General features: G+C 43.3%; 2 protein-coding genes and 1 pseudogene across 7 annotated transcripts in view; all 3 read left to right on the top strand.

Moving 5' to 3' along the window:
• Fam120b (family with sequence similarity 120B) overlaps window positions 1-2,869 on the top strand; it is a 102,907-nt gene extending 100,038 nt beyond the window's left edge. For all 6 annotated transcript variants that reach the window (XM_045158394.1, XM_045158393.1, XM_004651068.2 and 3 more), the window contains 2 exons: window positions 1,882-1,933; window positions 2,149-2,869. In XM_045158394.1, the coding sequence (XP_045014329.1) occupies window positions 1,882-1,897 (16 nt within the window). In that variant the 3' untranslated portion in view covers window positions 1,898-1,933; window positions 2,149-2,869. The remainder of the gene's footprint in view (window positions 1-1,881; window positions 1,934-2,148) is intronic.
• Window positions 2,870-3,449: 580 nt separating this feature from the next.
• On the top strand, window positions 3,450-11,732 carry LOC101598827 (annotated as a pseudogene).
• Window positions 11,733-17,620: 5,888 nt separating this feature from the next.
• On the top strand, window positions 17,621-18,622 carry LOC101598233 (phosphatidylinositol N-acetylglucosaminyltransferase subunit Y-like). The gene has a single exon (XM_045159596.1). The coding sequence runs from the start codon at window positions 17,878-17,880 to the stop codon at window positions 18,091-18,093; it is 216 nt and encodes a 71-aa protein (XP_045015531.1). The 5' UTR covers window positions 17,621-17,877; the 3' UTR covers window positions 18,094-18,622.
• The last annotated feature ends 1,773 nt before the right edge of the window (window positions 18,623-20,395 follow it).

Here is a 20,395-nt window from a genome sequence, read left to right as displayed (position 1 = left end):
TTCCTTGCATTTAAATTCGAACATAAATTCTTTTAGGGCTCTATTTAGATATATACATAACAGGCAGTTCTTCCTGACCCAGATTGTTGTTATTACTGTCATAGGCATCCAGATAATTGGGTTCAGCAGGGTCCTGGAGTCAGTTCTGTCTAGTGACTAAATGTGCAATAACACAGATCTCTTCTTACCATTTTATTGCTTTCCTCCAGTCAGCAAAGTCCCAAGAGTTGGCTCCTGTCCTTTCACCCACAAAGCCATAATGGGAGCTCCTCAGAGATGTGTGTGTCTCGGCTGACTTTTAAGACCAAAGAAGCCCTTTTACCTCTGTTGTTCTTGTCACTTGGAAACAGAAAAACTGTACTGGCCACCTTAATTAAAGCCTAAAAACTGCTTAGAAGTTGGGCACTGATTTGAAACTTTGAAGGACATCCCCACATGATTGGGATGGGTCATAATAAAACATCATGGTCCTGCAGATGAGGGTCAAACTGAGAAAAGCTACAGGGACCTGAGACAAAAGGCCAATAAGTGGCCAAATGCTGGGCTGTGCCAGGCTGAGGGGTTAGGTCTGGGAGTAGCTGGGGCTCCTGCATAATGGTATGTGAACAAGGATAGCATGATTCATTAGCACCTTACCTGTGTGGAGGAAAATTCACAGGCCTGCTGTGAAAGTGGGGATGTGTGAACTTCAGTGTCAAGTCTGTGTGAAGTGTTTACTGCACACTGGAGGGTGGTTTTGTTTTGTTTTGTTTTGTTTTGTTTTGTTTTGTTTTGTTTTGTTTTGTTTGATCAGGTCATCTACTTTTTCGGTGTAATTATGGAGAATATATTTTGGACCAGCACTTTTTTTTTCTCTTTCTACCTTAAACTATTTTTTGTTTTGCTTAAACATATAAAGTAGCCTTAGTAGAAAGTTGATATTTTTTCAAGGATAAAAGCAACAGACAAAAATATTTATTTTAGGAAAAGACTCAAAACACCTCATTTCTAGCAGAGTTGGCACATTTTCAGAGATGGTCAACATCAAAGTCTGGGTTGGAGCCCAACTGTTCTGTTTGCAAATGGGCACCAAGAGAGAAGTTTTGGTTTCTCCCTTGCTATTGCTCAGCCCAGCTGGTAAGAAAAGATGTGTTAAATTCCAGTGCAAAGTTGTAACTATCTTTGTGATTCTTCACATTGCCCCTTCTCATGGTGACTGCTGGAGATCTGCACTTTAGCACGTTATAAGGGTAGAGGCAGCGCTGACAAGGATGGTGGAGGTCATGTTAATCTGAACACTTGTTTGTGCCATCACACTCGAGGGTCATCACTCAAGACATGTTTGAAAAAAAAAACAAGTAGGATGTGCAGAAAGGTGTTATTTTTAAAAAATAAAAAGCTATCACCTTTTTCCTAGAGGGTAATTCTGCTCCAAGTCTCTTGCCACACCCCCTGTCTGTTAGAAAAGAAGAAATGGCCAACCACACTGAGGTGAGAGTCTGAGGTTTTTAGCTCAGCCCTGGAAAAGACACACATTCACTTTCTGTACTTGGCAGAAAGTCCCCTTGGAGCCATCTGCATATGGGTTTCTATTCCCAAAGTCATTAGCAGTAATAAACGTCCAGATATCCTGCAGATGGTTGGAACTGGCATTCAGAGGAACAATTTTGACAGTTTCCTTCCACAAATGGCATTACCTCCAAATTAATTGCTTACACTTTAATGAGGTAATTATAGAACAAAAGTTAATGACAGGTGGCCACAACTAAAAAGGATAAAGTTTTCTCTTCCAAATACAATTCCGCATACTGTCTTTCTGTGTTCTTAGAATTGTGTCATTCTTTTGAAGTAAGTGGCGAGATTTAATTCTTACTTTGGTTTTTTTATTTCTATTTGGCACAGGAAACAGACAATGTGAACATGACCAATGGAGAAGGTACTAGGTCTCCTACAGGTAAGGTCCTCACCTGTATCTTCTGAAGAGCCCCCCCCCCCCCCCATGGTAGAGTCTCACTCTAGCTCAGGCTGACCTGGAATTCACTAAGTAGTCTCAGGAGGTAGCCTTGAACTCAGAGCAATCCTCCTACCTCTGCCTCTCAAGTGCTGGGATTAAAGGTATGTGCCACCACACCTGGCGATAACAGCTCTTTCTTTATGATTGGTTTTTAGCACCAAAAGCCAAATGGTTAAAGGATCACATGTCACAGCCTCCTGACTGGGATCAGCCAGCTTAGCTTAAGACATTGTTGCTGTCTTCAGAGAAAAATGTGGAAAGGAAAAGCAGTGTCTGAGTTCTGTCCTCGTCCAGAGCAGTCCTTGGAGTAACACCATCCAGCCTCATCGGCAAGAATTACACCACTGGGAGCCACAGCTGAAAAAGAAGAAAAAAAAATACCTTTTCAGAGGCTTCTCCATCGTGTCCCACAAAGAGCTTTCATTGGCTTACTTTTTACAGGTTGTTCCTGATTTCATAGCCCAAGCCACTTCTCACTTAGCATCATGCATGTCATTTCAATCCATGTTTCTGTTGTGGGAGGAGTTAAATTCCTTTTTTATTATTAGGTTGGAATCTAACTGTATCCTGCTTTTTCTTCATAGTAGATTGTGAGGGTGTCTTTGAAAATATGATGTCTAATAGCCACATAATATTTCATAAATTACTATGCATTAGAAATTCTAACAAAGTGAGGTGGCCAACTATTTCTTATCTTGGTCTTTTGAAGTGTTTTGTTGTTAAAAACATTTAGCTTAGGTTAAGTAAATGGGAAAGTGATTAAAGGCATTTGCTTGCAAGCCTGCCAGCCTGGATTCAGTTCCCCAGTACCCAAGTAAAGCCAGATGCACAAAGTAGTGCATGCATTTGCAAGAGGCCTTGGTGTGCAAATAAAATAAATATAAGATATTTTTAAAACATTTTTTATAGGGCTGGAGATATGGCCCAGCAGTTAAAGGCAATTGTTTGCAAAGACTGACTGCCTAGGTTCAATTCCTTAGTGCCCACATAAAGCTGCACAAAGTGGTACATGTATAGCTAGAGGCCCTGGCATGCCCATTCTCATTCTCTCTCTCTCTTTAATTTCTACTTATAAATAAATTTTTAAAAAAAATTGTTTTTGTTTTTTGAGGTAGGGTCTTGCTGTAGCCCAGGCTGACCTGGAATTCATTATGTAGTCTCAGGCTATCCTTACCTTACAGTGATCCTCCTACTTCTGCTTCTCAAGTCCTAGGATTAAAGGCATGTGCCATCGTGCCTGGCAATAAAAATATTTTTTTTTATTTTCTATTTATTCACCTAGATTTTGAGCTCAAAAGTATTTTGACCACAAAGAGAACAACTAAGTTCTCACTTTCCTGATGGAGAGTTGGTTCTGCTTAGAAAAGAAACAGTTTGTGGGACTCACTCATGGATCTGTTGGCCATATTACCCCTTTTCATATTTCCAGCTCTGGCTCAGAGCTTTTCAGGTGAAGATGGCCTACATGCTAAGTACAGTCCAACCAGGAGTTGAGCTACCAGAAGCTCAATTTAGGATGACACTAATGAATGGTGTACTTGTTGCTCTGTGAGCAATGAAGAGCTTTTGGTTTTGAAATAAATAAATAAGTAGATATATCTAAGTTAAGATTAATTTTTTAAAATCTGGGCGTGGGCCAGGTGTGGTGGTACATGCCTTTAATTCCAGCATTTGGGAGGCAGAGGAAGGAGCATGACCAAGGCCACCCTAAGAATACATAGTGAATTCCAAGTCAGCATGGATTACAGCAAGACCCTACCTCAAAAAGGCAAAAAAAAAAAAAAAAAAATCATGGAAGAATTTTCAATTAATCCAAGAATTGGAACTTTAATCCTCACATTGTTCAGAGCTAACCCATGGATATTGACACTAGAAAGCATACTAGGTTAGACTAGGTTATTTAAACTTCCATCCGACTTTATGCCTGCTGCACCACAGACATGAGAACAGGCCATGCTGCAGCTCTGAAAACACATGGTTCACCTAAGAGATGTAAGCATCCCTGGTCACTGGAAGATGTGTCCTTCCAATTGCTGCTTTTTCATTCTTGTGTTTGATTACTACACTCACAGTGTTGCAGTCAGGTTTGCATTGCTGGTAGAAATCACGCAACCAAGAGCAGCTTGTGGGAAAAGAGGTTTATTTTGGCTTACAGACTCAAGGGGAAGCTCCACACGATGGCATGAGCAAAGGCTGGACATCACCCCCTGGCCAACATAAGGTGGACAATAGCAACAGGAGAGTATGCCAAACACTGGCATGGGGAAACTGGCTATGACACCCATAAGCCCAACTCCCTCCAGAGGCGTTAATTCCCAACTCTCCATCAGCTGGGAACCTAGCATTCAGAACACTTAAGTTTATGGGGGACACCTGGATCAAACCATCACACATGGTGAGCTTCCAAGAAAATCTGTCACTGCCTCCCATCTCACTATAGCATGCTGGGATTACAGAAACCCACCATTTGGCTTTTTACATCTGGTCTGGAATTGGACTCAGGCACTCTGACTTAAGCAGTAGGCCCCTCATTTTTGTTTTAATTTTTGCCACTTTGAAAGCATTGCTGCTTTTAGATGTTCTAGTTCTTCATCAGAATAGAAGGAGGACTAGTCAGAAAGAAGACAGTACTTCACTGGAGTGTCAAGGGGGCATAAAAGAAGGTAATGGAAGGGGATTATGACCAAATTGCAGCATGTTCATGTATGAAAATTCTCAATAAAATTTGTTGTAAGGTCTGTTTCTTTGCTGCTTATTTGTGTGACTTTCAAATAATCTCTGACCCCTTAGATTAAAAGTAAATATCTATGGCAGCTACTTGACCTCTACAGGTTCTGTATCCTGACTGCTCAGTAATATGTTTGTGTCAGTTTATAAATTAAGAAAGCCATTGTGTTGGTGATACTTCTGTCACTTGGAATGCCAGTGAATGGGGCTTTTTCCAGCCTGAATATTGCTTATATTACCTCTGTAGTCAAATCTGCAGGTGGAATCGCCATATATCAATTGAAAATGAAAAGACAGGGTGTGGTGACAACAGACCCTACTTTAAAAAAAAAAAAAAAAAGCTGGACATGGTGGTGCAGGCCTTTAATCCCAGCACTGGGGAGGCAGAAGTAGTATGCTGTGAGTTCAAGGCCACCCTAAGATTACATAGTGAATTTCAGGTCAGCCTGGGCTAGAGTGAGACCCTACCTCAAAAAAAAAGAAAAGAAAGAAAGAAAGAAAGAAAGAAAGAAGGAAGGAAGGAAGGAAGGAAGGAAGGAAGGAAGGAAGGAAGGAAGGAAGGAAGGAAGGAAGGAAGGAAGGGGAAGGAAGGAAGGAAGGAAGGAAGGAAGGAAGGAAGGAAGGAAGGAAGGAAGGAAGGAAGGAAGGAAGGAAGGAAGGAAGGAAGGAAGGAAGGAAAGAGAAAAGAAAAGACAAGACAAGACAAGACAAGACAAGACAAGACACATTTATTATTCATAATACCACTTTTCAAGACAGTTTCTGGAGTCTAGACAGGCCTGGAATTCACTGTGTAGTCCATGCTGGCCATCTAACACTTGATTTTCCTGTCTCTGCCTCTCACAGGCTGGGGTCACAGATGTTAGCCCCCATACACAATTCACATTTTTTCATCTGGAAAATGTTCTGACATTCAGCAAATCAGGAGCTTTGTAAAGGACATCAAAGGAAAAAATGTTTTTTAAGGCTGGAGAGATGGCTTAGCAGTTAAGGTACTTGCCTGCAAAGCCAAAGAACCCAGGTTCGATTCCCCAGTACCCACGTAAAGCCAGATGCACAAGGTGGCACATGCATCTGGAGTTCATTTGCAGTGGCTAGAGGCCCTGATGTGCCCGTTCATTCTCTCTGTGTATGCCTCTCTCTTAAATAAGTAAAATAGATACAATATATTTTTTAAAGTTTTTAAAATCAGAAAAAAATGTTAGGAACAACCAAAGTTACAGAATTTTTTAAAAATCGGAATTCCTGGCTGCTAAAGGCATACCATATACCTACTTCTGTCATTATATATCCTTGTACAGCAATATATGTAGGTAAAACCTGACTTGCATTTAGACTGCCTAGAGAAAACCCTACAGCCATCCTTATTGTACCCAACTGAAACTCACCCACTGGTCTCAGCACTGCCCTGTGACTGCTGTCATCTCTTCCCCCTCTCCAGAGGGGTGGGGCATGGATTCTCTCTGTTCCTTCAAAATTCAACATTCTTACCCTTGTAGGGTACACATGAGTGCCAAAGTCTTATTTGCCTACCTCCCAGCCTCTCTGCACCATTTAATAAAAATCTAGGGCTCTAGAGATGGCTTAGCAGTTAAGGCACTTGCCTGCAAAGCCTAACAACTGAAGTTCAGTTCCCCAGAATCCACATAAAGTCAGGTGCACAAAGTGGCATATGCATCTGGAGTTTGCAGCAGCTGGAGTGGGCACCATGTGAAGGCAGCCAACCATGCTCTACTGGGGCTCCTGCACCATGGCACTGCTAGGCGGTATGGGGTGCACTGAGAATGCGGGCGGGCGGGTGGCTGGCTCCTGGGTCCCCACACAGGAATTAGTGCTTAGGAAACCAAACAGAGCTCTCTAAGCTTATAACATGTCTGAAAAATTCCAAGAAGCTGATGAAGTCTGTATATGCAACCTGGAAAATTGTGCCTTCCTCTCAAAAGCAAGTATATGTTCAACTTTCTAATAATGACAGAATTCATTAGACAAATGAGATCCAGTCTTGGGAAAACAAATGGCTAATGTTGGACAAAGTGATCTATCTTACATTTGCGGAAGAAGAAATGAAGAGATGATGCCAAGGATTCCAGTAGAAGATTGAGACCCATCTAGGTCTCAGCACCTGAAGTTGTAAAAGTGGGTGAGGCTACAGTTGGTAACCATTTTCTATTCAAATCCTTTTTCTTTCACCCACACACTTTCCGGCAGAGTACTTTTTTAATTTTTTTGTTCATTTTTATTTATTTTTTTGAGAGTGATAGAGAGGCAGATAGATAGAATGGGTGCACCAGGGCCTCCAGCCACTGCAAACAAACTCCAGACGCCTGCGCCCCCTTGTGCATCTGGCTAACGTGGGTCCTGGGGAATCGAGCCTCGAACCGGGGTTGTTAGGCTTCACAGGCAAGTGCTTAACCGCTAAGCCATCTCTCCAGCCCCTAATAATTTATTTTTATTTTAAGTAGGGAATTATACTTTTCTGGATTACTCTCCTTCATGTGAGGATATTTATTCACAAAGAAATTTGTGAGGTATAACTTTTTTTTGGTTTTTCAAGGTAGGGTTTCCCTCTAGCTCAGGCTGACCTGGAATTATACCATGTAATCTCAGGGTGGCCTCAAAAATCACAGTGATCTTCCTACCTCTGCCTCCCAAGTGCTAGGATTCAAGGCATATGCCACCATGCCTGGCTTAAAATATTTTTAATTTTTTTTTTTTTTTTTTTTTTTTGGTTTTTCGAGGTAGGGTCTCACTCTGGTCCAGGCTGACCTGGAATTAACTCTGTAGTCTCAGGGTGGCCTCGAACTCGTGGCGATCCTCCTACCTCTGCCTCCTGAGTGCTGGGATTAAAGGCGTGCGCCACCACGCCCGGCTTTAATTTTTATTTATTTGAGAGAAAGAGGCAGATAGAAAGAATGGGTGCCCCAGGGCCTTCAGCCACTGCAAACAAACTCCAAGCACATGTGCCACCTTGTGCATCTGGCTTACATGGATCCTGGGGAATTGTACCATAGTCCTTTGGCTTTGCAGGCAAGCACCTTAAACTGCTAAGTCATCTCTTCAGCCCAATATTTTAAAAAGAAAAAAAAAAATTTAGTCAGGGGACTGGAGAGATGTCAGGCATTTGTCTGCAAAGCCTAAGTACCTGTGTTTGATTTCCCAATCTGTAAAGCCAGCTGCACAAGGTGGCACGAGTCTGAAGTTGGTTTGCAGTGGCTAGAGGCCCTAGTGAACCCATTCTCTGTCTCCCTCCTCTCTCTCTCTCATAAATAAAAGAGCTGGAGAAATTGGTCAGTGGTTAAGGCACTTGCCTGTAAAGCCTAATGACCTGGGTTTTATTCTCCAGTACCCACATAAAGCCATATGCACATCTAGAGTTCATTTGCAGTGGTTGGAGGCCCTGGTGTGCCCACATTCATTCGTTCTTTCTCTCTTCCCTTGAAAATAGATAAAAATAATTTTTAAATAAATAAACAAAACTAAATATTAAGGGCTGAAGAGATGGCTTAGCATTTAGCCATTTGCCTGTGAAACCTGAGGACCCAGGGTTTGATTCCCCCAGTACCCATGTACACCAGCTGCACAAGTTAGCACATGCATCTGGAGATTGATTGCAAAGGCTGTTTTCTCTGGGGCACCCATCCTTTCTTTCTTTCTCTCTCTCTCTTTCTTCCCCCCGCCATCTACCTTTTCCTCTCTTAAATAAAATACTTATTAAAAAGTTATTTTTTAAAATACACTTTTGCCAGGCATGGTGGCAAACACCTTTAATGCCAGCACTCAGGACGGTGAGGTACGATCATTGTGAGTTTGAGGCCAGCCTGAAAACTTGTGCTGGGTTGCACAGCATACTGGTATCAGTAGATGGGCTGCTCTCTGCCCATGTCATAGTTTCCCCTACCATCATGGAGCTTCCCCTTGAGTCTATAAGTCAAAATGAACCCCTTCCTCCTACAAGCTGCTGTTAGTTGGGTGTTTTCTGCCAGCAACACAAAGCTGATGACATCCAAGATCTGGGGTGGCTGCTAGAAACCTGACTGTGTGGCTTTTGGTCTTTTGGGACTGATTTGAGGGAGGAATGTGGAAGGAGGTTTGGCTTATAAGAGGAGGAAAGAATTCCTAGTTAGCCTGTGCTAGACTGAGAGCCTACCTTGGAAAATCAGAAAAGGGTGGGCTGCCTGCTTGGCATCAGGGCAGCTGCGGCAGTGGTGGTCCTGCCTCTCCGCCACCTCCGTAGCAGACTCTTCCTGGACCTGCCTCTGCCCAGGCCAGTGGAGGTGGTGATGAGGCAACAGTAGTTGTAGGCTCCCACTCCTGCCTCAGAGAAGATTATATCACATTGAAGGAATAAAGACGGGTTTTAAAAAATGAGCACTAGTGGTGCAGTTTGAATAATAAAATAATGTACATTTTTAGCTCCCTGCTTGTTGCACAGTCTTCCTTTGGGGAAGGTTCATGCTGGAAAACTAAAGCAACTAATGGGTGGATATCAAATTTCTCTATCAAGCTCTCAGTCTGATAAAGATAATCCCTTTTTGTCAACCTAATAAGGTATTCAAACAAGTCCTATGACTCTTCAAGATGAGCTCAAAAATACATTCAAGTTCAGAAAGCCAGAGGCCTAGAGCCAGAGACTTCTTTCAGAAAGATTAGAGGGGACTATTTAAGAAATGGTGGGGGCGGACTTCCAGTTAAGATGGCAGCGTAGGTACCACGCCAAAGCAGCCGGGGGGGAAAAAAGACCCAAAAACCTCAGCAAAATACACACTTTTACTAAAAAGTGAGGTGTATAGGAAACTGAAGCGGCAGCAGAGAAGTAGGAGAGATCCAGAGCATCCAGAGCCCACACAGGCCGGCAAAAGCGGCCCCCGGCAGCTCCGCCAACCATCGGGCGGCGAGGCGCACCAGAAAGCCGCCAGACTCGGCTCCAGCTGCAGGAAAAGCCAGGTGCGGGAGCTTCCCCTCACACCGCGCTCTCCGCAACTCGGGAAATGTGAGGGGAGAGTGGCAGTGAACAACGGAGGAGCAGACCACAGACCGCGAGGTAGAAGAACACGTGGAGCAGCAAGAGAACCAGAGCAGCTGCAGCTCCCTCCCCTTCCCCACTGCCTGAGCCCAGCTCCAGCAAACAGAGCAGCATCCCGGGACCCAGCCACGCCAACTTGAGCCAACAGCAGGACCCAAGCAGGAGCAGAGTTCAGCAGCAACATCAGCAGCTCCAGAACCGGTACCAGCAGCCCCAGCAGCAGCAGACCCAGGAGCGTCAGCAGCGGCGGACCCAGGAGCGGCAACAACAGCAGACCCAGAAGCAGCAGCAGTTCCAGCAGCGGGGGTACTGATCTGCAGGGCCACAGTTGCCAGGCTTGGTTTGCCCCGCAAGAAAAGCCAGTGCCCAGCTCCAGAAATCAGAACAGCAGCCCGACGACCCAGGCAGCAACTTGACTGAGACCAAAATCATCCAAGGTAACTGGGTTTGCACCAGGGAAGGGTCTCACTTAGTCACAAGCTGACTGGGATCCCTCAACAGACCAGAAATCTTAACCTCTGTGTTGATAGAGGATCTGGTTGTTATAATAACTACTCTGGCATACATACTTGGGGCTGTTTTTGACTGAATGGGTACAGTGTTTAGTTAACTTTTAGAATCTACCTGTATTTTATTCCACTCAGCCTACTTGAATACTCCCATAGCAGGGAAACTCAACCCCTAGGAGCACCTTTGTAGATACTCTCAGAGTCTTAAGAGCCACATCTAACACCTTAAGCTCCTACCCTGAAAATATATAACATCAAATCAATTGATACAGCTAAGAATACCCAGCTAGCTAGAAAATCCAAGCATTAACTTAATCCAAGATGCAAAAATATATACATTATAACACAAGAAACACTAAAAAGCAAGACGATATAAATCCACCTAAAAGTATTAATGCATCAGAAATGACCTCCAGTGAGAACGAGTTAGAGGAAATGCCTGAAAAAGATTTCAAAAGAATGATTGTAAATATGTTCAAAGAAGTCAGAGAACAAATCAAAGGAGTCAAAGAGGAACTTAAAGAGGAAATCAAAGGAGTCAAAGAAGATGCAGGACACCAATTTCATGAAATAAAGAAGGCAATACAAGACATAAATAAGGAAATAGAAATAATAAAGAAAAACCAGTCAGAATTACTAGCAATGAAGAACACAGTTAATAAAATAAAAAACTCTGTAGAAAGAAATGGTGGATGGCTGGGTGTGGTGGCGCATTCCTTTAATCCCAGCCCTCGGGAGGCAGAGGTAGGATTGCTGTGAGTTCAAGGCCACCCTGAGACTCCATAGTGAATTCCAGGTCAGCCTGGGCTAGAGTGAGACCCTACCTTGAAAAACCAAAAAAAAAAAAAAAAAAAGAAAGAAAAAGAAATGGTGGGTGATAAGAGACCCAGGTATAGAATGTTTGACCCAAGATTCCTATCTGGAACCATCCAGACCTACCCACGATCATGCAATATTCCACAAACAGTAAAGAACTGGTTCCCAGCTCATGACAGCAAGCTGACAGTAGACTCTCTGGGCTACTGTCAGTTTACCAGGGACTGTTGCTCAGAAAAAAACAGTGGCCCTGAACTTTAGTTACCAAGAATACAATTGTGGCTCATACAACATAGAATCTGGAGTTCACAAACACCCCTGGTCAGGTTATAGTACCAGTAACTCTCAAGCTAGTCATAAACATATGCATCAAAAAAGGAAAAGGCACCTAGAGGAAGACAGGGAAAAAGCTGAGAGTGGCCCAAACATGAGAGAAAAATAAGTTCTGAGGAAGTGGATTTAAACAAACACAAGAGCATCCCAAGAAAGAAAACAAAAATTGAACCAGTCAGTGCAAAAAAACTTAAGAATCGAAAAGGGAGGGAGAGTGTCAAGATGAACCTCTAAGAAAGAGGACTGCAAGCGCAGAAAAGAGAACAAGGAACAGGATGAAGAAATGACACAGGAAGAAATGTTTGGGGACCAATCTATCCTTGGATTTTGAAGCTCTGTAATTGTCTCTCTTGGGGTCTAACTGAACAATATCGGAGGAGCTTGGTTTTATGATACTCGTGCCACTTGTTGCAGTCAGGTTCACATTGCTGGTAAAAATCACCCTTAGTTGAGCAGCTTATGGGAGAAAAAAGAGGTTTATTTTGGCTTACAGGCTCAAAGGGGAAGCTTCATGATGGCAAGGGAAAATGATGGTATGAGCAAAGGGTGGACAGACACCAGCCCCTGACCAACAGCAGGAGGACAACAGGAGAGTATACCAAACACTGGCAAGGGGAAACTGGCTATAATACTCATAAGCCTGCCCCCAACAATACACTGCCTCCAGGAAGCATTAATTTCCAAATGTGCAGCTGGAAACCTATCATTCAGAACACTTAATTTTATGGGGGACACCTGAATCAAATCATCACATTCCCCCCCAGCCCCCATAAACTGTTAACCATCCATGATGTAAAATGCAATGCAGCAAGTCCAACTTCCAAAGTCCCCACATTTTTTATCAGTCCTAATGATGTTCAAACGTCCTCACAATCCAGAGTCTTAACTGAGCCATAATACAAAAAAAAAAAAAAAATCCCCCCAAAACCCATAATGGCACAGAATTCACACTGCAAAAGATGGCATTGGGCATAACAGAGAAACATTCAGCCAATACAAGATTTAAAACAACCAGGGGAAACATCAAACTCTGTAGCTCCAAAGCGAACAACTCTAGCCAGTGACAAATCTCCAAGTCCAACAATCCTAACCAGCAACACGTCTCTGGAGTGCTAATCCCACCCTAACTAGGCCACTCACAGCCCTGGAATTCTTCATGCAGGGCCGGCAGCTTTCCTTGGCAGCCATCTCATGGTCCTGGCATCTCCACTGCACAGCTGCATCAGATCTCCATGCAGGCAATCCTGCTTCACACTGCCCATGGTCATTTCCAAAACACAAGATTGTGTTGCAAATTCAATAACCCTCTCTTTCCTGCACTTCTTATACTCCATGATACCAGGTAGGGTGCCAATTTGTTAATCCGGGGGAAGATAAAGCAGACTTTGAAGAACAGGACATTCCTTCAGCATTCAGGCTCCTTCAAAAGACTGCATTCTTTCTGTTGTCCCAATTCAGATCAGCTGGCCCAATCTCAATGGTTGTAATCTCTCATATAGTTGCAGCTGAACAGGCAGCAGTTTTGGCCCAAAAATTTCTTTCTGTGCCATATCCCTGTGCACACACCAATCCATTTCTTTTTTTTTTTTTTTAATTTATTTGAAAGTGACAGACAGAAAGAGAACGAGGCAGACAGAGATAGAGAGAGAGATAGACAAAGAGAATGGTCCCACCAGGGCCTCCAGCCACTGCAAATGAACTCCAGATGCGTGTGCCCCCTTGTGCATCTGGCTAACGTGGGTCCTGGGGAATCGAGCCTTGAACCAGGGTCCTTAGGCTTCACAGGCAAGGGCTTAACCGCTAAGCCATCTCTCCACCCCACCCGTCCGTTTCTATGCAAAACAGCCCTGCACAAATTCTCAGGACATGGGCATTAACAGGAAGCCTCTAACACAAACTGCTTCTAGCCTGGTCCAAGCAAAGCTCTTTCTCACCCTCATCAGCCAAACCTCACAGTCCATAATACATTCAGATCTTTCAACTCTGACCAGATTAGTCCAGCAAGCTGTACTTAAAACACTGCAAGGTGTCTCTCAGGCCAATGTTTCAAATCCTTCCACATTCCTCTTGAAAACTGGCTCCAAAAGGCCAAAGCACACACGCAGGTGTCTAGCAGCAAATGCCACTATTTCTCAGTACCAACATTACTGTTGCAGTCAGGTTCATTTTGCTGGTGGAAATCACCCAACCAAGAGCAGCTTATGGAGAAGAAAAGAGGTTTATTTTGACTTGCAGTTTCAAGGGGGGAAGCTCTAAGACTGCAGGGGAAAATGATGGCATGAGCACAGGGTGGATACCACCTCCTGGCCAACATCAGGTGGACAACAGGAACAGGAGAGTGTACAAAGCACTAGCAAGGGGAAACTGGTTATAAAAACCCATAAGCCTGCCTCCAACAATACACTGCCTTCAGGAGGCGTTAATTCCCAATCTCTATCACTTGGGAACCTACTATTCAGACACCTAAGTTTATGGGGGACACCTGAATCAAACCACCGTACCACTTACCCTATGTCAAGAGGTACTTTAATTTCTAACAGTGAGAACAAAATATTTAGTTAGCTTGTTTTCCCAATATGAAAATTAACATTTTCTAAATGCTTCATTACATCTTTCCTACATATAATTTTTCTCTATGAGAGTGGCTTTGTTTTTGTCAAATTGCTGTAATGAAATTATTTTCCCTTGGGAGACCATTTATTTTAAATGGGAGGAGTAACAGACTTCAGAATCTGTGTTTTAGTTGGGTTTGTTTGGTTTAGTTGTGTTTGTTTTAGTTTTGTGTCAGATATTTTTATACTCACTGGTTTTCCGTGAAGCAACTTAGATTTCTTTGTTAGATCTAACTTGCAGAATTGGAGAGTGAAATGCATTACAATATGCTTATCTTACATACAGTTCCAAAAGCTTCAGAGTCTTCTGTGAATAAAGTTCTTATTTCTGCAAAAATAAATGGGGAGTGCTGGAGAGATGGCTTAGCAGTTAAGGCATTTGCTTACAAAGCCTAAGGACCCAGGTTCAATTCCCCAGTACCCAAGTAAGGCAGATGCAGAAGTCGGCACGTGTATCTGGAGTTAGTTTACAGTGGCTAGTGGCCCTGGTGTACCCATTACTCCCCCACCCCTTTCTCTCTTTCTTTCTCCCTCTTTCTCTCAAATAAAATAATTTTTTGAAAGACAAAAGAAAAGCAACAAAAAAACACAGTAGTGGGGGAAGTGAGAGTAAATGAAGATTTACCATACATTAGGTACAAAATATGGTTTTTGTGTGTTTATGAGATAGGGCCTTGCTGTGTAGCCCAGCCTGGCCTCAAAGTCACAATTCTGCCTCACATGTAACTACTAGAATTACAAGTATGTGCTATAATGCCCAGTAAAATGAATCCCATTAGATTTAAGAAACACACATCATAAAAAGTATCTTCTCTACTCTTAATAGAATGAAGCTTGACATTAGTAACAGAAAAATGGAAAATGGCTGGAGAGATGGCTTAGCAGTTAAGGCACTTGCCTGCAAAGCCTAGGGACCCAGGTTCAATTCCTCAGGACCCACATAAGCCAGATGTACAAGGTGCACATGCATGGAGTTTGCAGTGGCTGGAGGCCCTAGTATGCTTATTCTCCCTCTCTCTGTCTATCTGCCTTTTTCTCTTTCTCAAACAAATAAATTTTAAAAATGGGCTGGAGAGATGGGTTAGGAGTTAAAGCACTTGCTTGTGAAAGCTTAGGACCCAGGTTTGATTCTCCATGTCCCACGTAAGTCTGGAAATCATTTGCCATGGTTGGATACCCTGGTGTGCCCATTCTCTCTTTCTCTCCCTTTTCCCTCGGTCTCAAATAAAAAAATTTTTTTTAAAAAAGGGCTGGAAGCCAGGCATGGTGGCACATATCTTTAATCCCAGCACTTGGGAGGCAGAGGTAGGAGGATCACCATGAGTTTAAGGCCACCCTGAAGCTACATAGTGAATTCCAGGACAGCCTGGGCTAGAGTGAGACCCTACCTCAAAAAAACAGAGGGAAAAAAAAAAAAGGCTGAAGAGATCTTAGCAGTTAAGGCACTTGCCTGTGAAGCCTAAGAACTCAAGTTCAAACCTCCAGATCCCACCTAACATGTGTACAAGCGGTACACGCATCTGGAGCTCATTTGCAGTGGCTGAAGTCCCTGGCATTCCTATTTCCTCTCTCTCTCTGTCTCTCTGCCTCTTTCTCTCAGATAAAAAAATATATATATATTGGGCTGGAGAGATGGCTTAGTGGTTAACCGCTTGCCTGTGAAGCGTAAGGACCCTGGTTCAAGGCTCAACTCCCCAGGACCCATGTTAGCCAGATGCACAAGGGGGCACATGCATCTGGAGTTCGTTTGCAGCAGCTGGAGGCCCTGGTGCGTCCATCCCCCCCCCCCCCGCCTCTTTCTCTCTGTCACGCTCAAATAAATAAAAATAAACAAAAAATATATATTAAAGTATAAAAGACAACTTGAAACAAAAAATTGGAAATTAATATAATTGTTGAAAATCTTAAAAATCAGAAAATGAAATGAAAATACAATTGAACAAAAACTGGAGAATACAATAAGTAAGCTCCAAGTCAGCCTGAGCTAGAGTGAGACCCTCCCTCAGGGTGAGGGGAATAACCTGAGAACACAGCAATAGTGCTGAGAAGAAATTTTAGCCATAAGGCCTACATTTAAAAGGCAGGAAAGGTCTGGAGAGATGGCTTAGCAGTTAAGGCAAAGCTAGGTTCAGTACCCTAGTACCCACATAAAGCCAGATGCACAATGAGATGCATGAGCATGGAGTTCATTTGCAGTGGCTAGAGACCCTTGTGTGCCCCTTCTCTATCTACTTCTTTCAAATAAATAATTTAGCCAGACATGATGGTGCATGACTTTAACCCCAGCTCTCAGGAGGCAGAGGAAGGAGGATGGCCAGGACTTCAAGGCCACCATAAGATTATATAATGAATTCCAGCTCAGCCTGGACTAGAGCAAGACCATACATCGAAAAACCAAATAATGGGGGCTGGAGAGATCACTTAGTGGTTAAAGTGCTTGCCTACAAAGCCAAAGGACCCAGGTTCAGCTCCCCAGTACCCACATAAGGCAGATGCACAAGGGGGCACATGTGTCTGGAGTTCGTTTGCAGTGGCTGCAGGTCCTGGCGTGCTCATTTTCTATCTTCTCCCATCTCTGCTTGCAAATAAATAAATTTTAAAAAGAAAAACCAAATAATAATAACAATAATACACAAATAAAATACTTAAAAAAATAAACCTTACCAAGGAAGTGAAGATTCTCTGTAGTGAAAACTTTAAAACACTCAAGAGAGAAATTAACGACATTAGAAAATGGAAAGACATCCCATGTTCTTGGATTGAAAGTATCAGTATTGTGAAAATCTTATGTCACCAAAAGCAATCTACCAAGTTAATGCAATCCCCATAAAAATTCCAGTGTCATTCTTCACTAGCATAGAAAAAACAAGCCTAAAATTCATTTGGAAGCACAAAAATTCTCGAATATCCAAAGTAATTCTGAGCAATAAAATTAAGGCTGGCAGCATCACCATACCTGATTTTAAGATATACTAGAGAGCCGTAGTAACAAAAATCATGGTACCGGCATAAAAAGAGACCTGTAGATCAGTGGAACAGAAGACCCAAATATAAACCCAGGCTGCTACAGCCATCTGATATTTGACAAAAATGCCTGCAATATTCACTGGAGAAAAGACGCCTCTCTAACAAATGATGCTGGGAAAACTGGACATCCATATGTAGAAGGATGAGAGTAGAATCTTCTCTTCATGCACAAGGATCAAGTACAAAAGAAACAAAGACCTTAACATTAGACCTGAAGTTCTAAAACTGCTAGAGGAAAAAGTATGGGAAACCCTTCCACATATAGGCAAAGGCAAGTCTTTCCAAATAGAACTCCTGTCACTCAGGAAATAAGGCCAATAATCAGCCAATAGGACTTCATGAATTTAAAAAAAAAAAAAAAACTTATAGAAAAAAGGGCACTGCTAAGCAAAGAGGCAGCCTCAAGAATGGCAGAAAAGCGGAAGCGGCGGGGCGGACCGGGCGCAGCACGCGAAGCCGCGCGTGCGACCGGCTCTTCTCCGCCCGCTCAGCGGTCCGGGGTCGGAGGCAGCGGTGCGCCTCGGGCCCGGTCGTAGGCGGATCCAAGCGTGGGCGTGGCGGCATCGGGCCGGTTGCAGCCCGCGCTGCTGGAGTTCCTGGTGTGTCCGCTGCCCAAGAAGCCGCTGCGATGCGACGCTTCCACGAGCTGGTCTGCGAGGAACTGGCCGTCGCCTATCGGATCGTGGATGGGATTCCCAACGTAATCCCGCAGGCCGCGAGGTCCACGCTTCAGGCTCGGAAGCAAGAGGCGCAGCCGCAGCAGCACTAGGTCGTCCTTCTCTAGAAAACAGCACGGTGGCGACTCACTGGGAGAGGAAAAAAAAAAAAAAAAAAAACATGCTCGTGTCTCTGCCTACCTTGACTGTACCTATTTCTCTGATTTCTTTAGCAGGACTGTTCTACTCCGCCTCGATGGAAGAAAACTTCCCGCACGGTTGCTCTAGCGCGACCAGCCTGAGCTTTTACAGTCTGCTCTTGCCGGTTACCATACCAGTGTATGTGTTCTTCCACCTCTGGACTTGGATGGGCATTAAACTCTTCAGACGTAATTAGTGGACCCACGGTCAACATGGACTATATGTTAGTAAAGAGGAGTCAGGAATTGGCACGTGAAGACTCAAAATAGATGCAAACCCATTTGTTTTTCAAGAAAAACTGCTCTGCCTTCATTTGATGCCGAATTCCAACTGATGTATTCAGAAGAGACATTCCTTTATGGAGAGGATCACGTCCAGGCATCATCAGAGGACTGTATCTTCTTAACCCATTCACTTAAACGTTAGTAATTTGGAATTTTGTTTGTGTTGGTTCATGGTAAACCCACATATTAGGAATGACTCAACCTCAGTGGAGCTATATTATGTTAGAATAATTGTAGGAAAATGCATTCCAACTAGTGTGATAAAATAGAAACTGGAAATTTATGATACATTTTTTTTTTTAATTCTGAGTTTGTAAAATTACTTTCATTTCTTTGGCATCAGATGCTTATGTTAGTAATAAAGCAAGATGTTTACAATTTCCCACAAAAAGGAAAAAAAAGAATGGCAGAAAATCTTTGTCAGTACTATATATCTGACAGAGGATTAATAAATTCTAGGATATATAAAGAACTCAAAAAACTTATAAGTGTGGTGGTTTGAATTAGGTGTCACCTATAAACTCATAAATTTTAAATGATAGTCCCCATCTGGTGGCAATTTGGGAATTGGAGGTTTTCTGGAGGAGGTGTGTTGTTGGGGGCAGGTTTATGGGTGTTATATCCAGCTTCCCCATGCCAGTGTTCAGCTCACTGTGCTGCCACATTTTGCCACCCACTTTGGCAAAGATCGTGTACAGCTCATTCCATGTATCCCTTGCCATCATGGAACTTCCTCTCAGGACTGTAAGCCAAAATAAATTTTCCTCCCATAAGCTGCTTTTGTCCAGGTGCTTTGCATCAGCAACAAGAAGATTATAACAATAAGAAATCAAACAACGTCTAAAGAGAGGCTCCACTGCTCTTTGGCTAAAAAGAGTGTGTATAAACCGGGCGTGGTGGTGCACACCTTTAATCCCAGCACTCGGGAGGCAGAGGTAGGAGGATCACCATGAGTTCGAAGCCACCCGGAGACTACATAATTAATTCCAGGTCAGCCTGGACCAGAGTGAGACCCTACCTCGAAAAAATAAAAGTGGGTGTATTCGTCAAAATGTCTCTCAAATAACTAAGTCAACCCTTTAATCCAAGCTGCTCTCACTTTTGGCCAGAGAATCTATTTTATCTTACAGATGGCAGAGAATACTAATGAGATGTAGGATACATCAATGCAATAAGAAAAGAATGCCAATTGCCAAATGCCATCATGGTGATGAGGTGAGTCACCTACACATCTGCCTGGGTCCAGGAGTCGTTGTAGAAGTGGCAGCAACACGAATACTATGCTCACTGTTGGCTTGAGAAACAGTCCTAGGGTGAGGGCAACAGACACTGACTGGTCACTCAAATCTTATCAAAACAGAAATCCAGAGGGTACAGAGAACTTAACACTAAATCAGATTTCTAACATGCCCATCAAGGTTCGGGGAACATTGCAGGGTGGGGGAGGGCGGCAGAATTCTAAAGCTGCAAGGTGGTTAGGATAACCCTGAGACAGGTTCCCCCCACCACAGACTGGTATTCAGGATCCCACAGTGAATGCCAATAACCCCACTGAGGGGGCCCTCAGTGGAATAGTGGGGGAACAGGTGAGAGGAGATACAAGAGTATAGCCTTTTCTAAAAATAAAACAATGGGCTGGAGAGGTGGCTTAGCGGTTAAGCGCTTGCCTGTGAAGCCTAAGGACCCCGGTTCGAGGCTCGGTTCCCCAGGTCTCATGTTAGCTAGATGCACAAGGGGGCGCACGCATCTGGAGTTTGTTTGCAGAAGCTGGAAGCCCTAGCGCACCCATTCTCTCTCTCTCCCTCTGTCTTGCTCTCTGTGTCTGTCGCTCTCAAATAAATAAATAAAAAATGAACAAAAAATATTAAAAAAATAAATAAATAAAAATAAAACAAAATTTTGAGAAGAAAATTTTCAGGGAAGTGGTTGGATCTGGAAAAGATTATACAAAGTGAGGCAGCCCAGGCTCAGAAAGTCAAATGCTGCATTTTGTCTCTCATATATGGATCCAATTTCAAATGTTTATATTTGTATGAGCTATAATAAAAGTCAATAGGAGAGGCTAGGAAGATAAAAAGGGCACATGAAGGAGAAAGGAGAGGGGTGGGCTTAAGAGGAGAATATAGTAGATGTGTAAACAGAGGTACAGAATACTGGGGGTGAAATGGTCTAAATGGAGCCAGTGGAGGAAATGGAGAAAGGGATGTGTGAAAG

Source organism: Jaculus jaculus, chromosome 9 (assembly GCF_020740685.1).
Source record: "Jaculus jaculus isolate mJacJac1 chromosome 9, mJacJac1.mat.Y.cur, whole genome shotgun sequence".
Lineage (NCBI taxonomy): Eukaryota > Metazoa > Chordata > Mammalia > Rodentia > Dipodidae > Jaculus > Jaculus jaculus.
This window is presented reverse-complemented; position numbering and strand designations above follow the sequence as displayed.

Excerpts from the sequence above, each read along its gene's own strand:
- LOC101598233 (XM_045159596.1), top strand. The coding sequence starts at position 17,878 with ATGCTCGTGTCTCTGCCTACCTTGACTGTACCTATTTCTCTGATTTCT.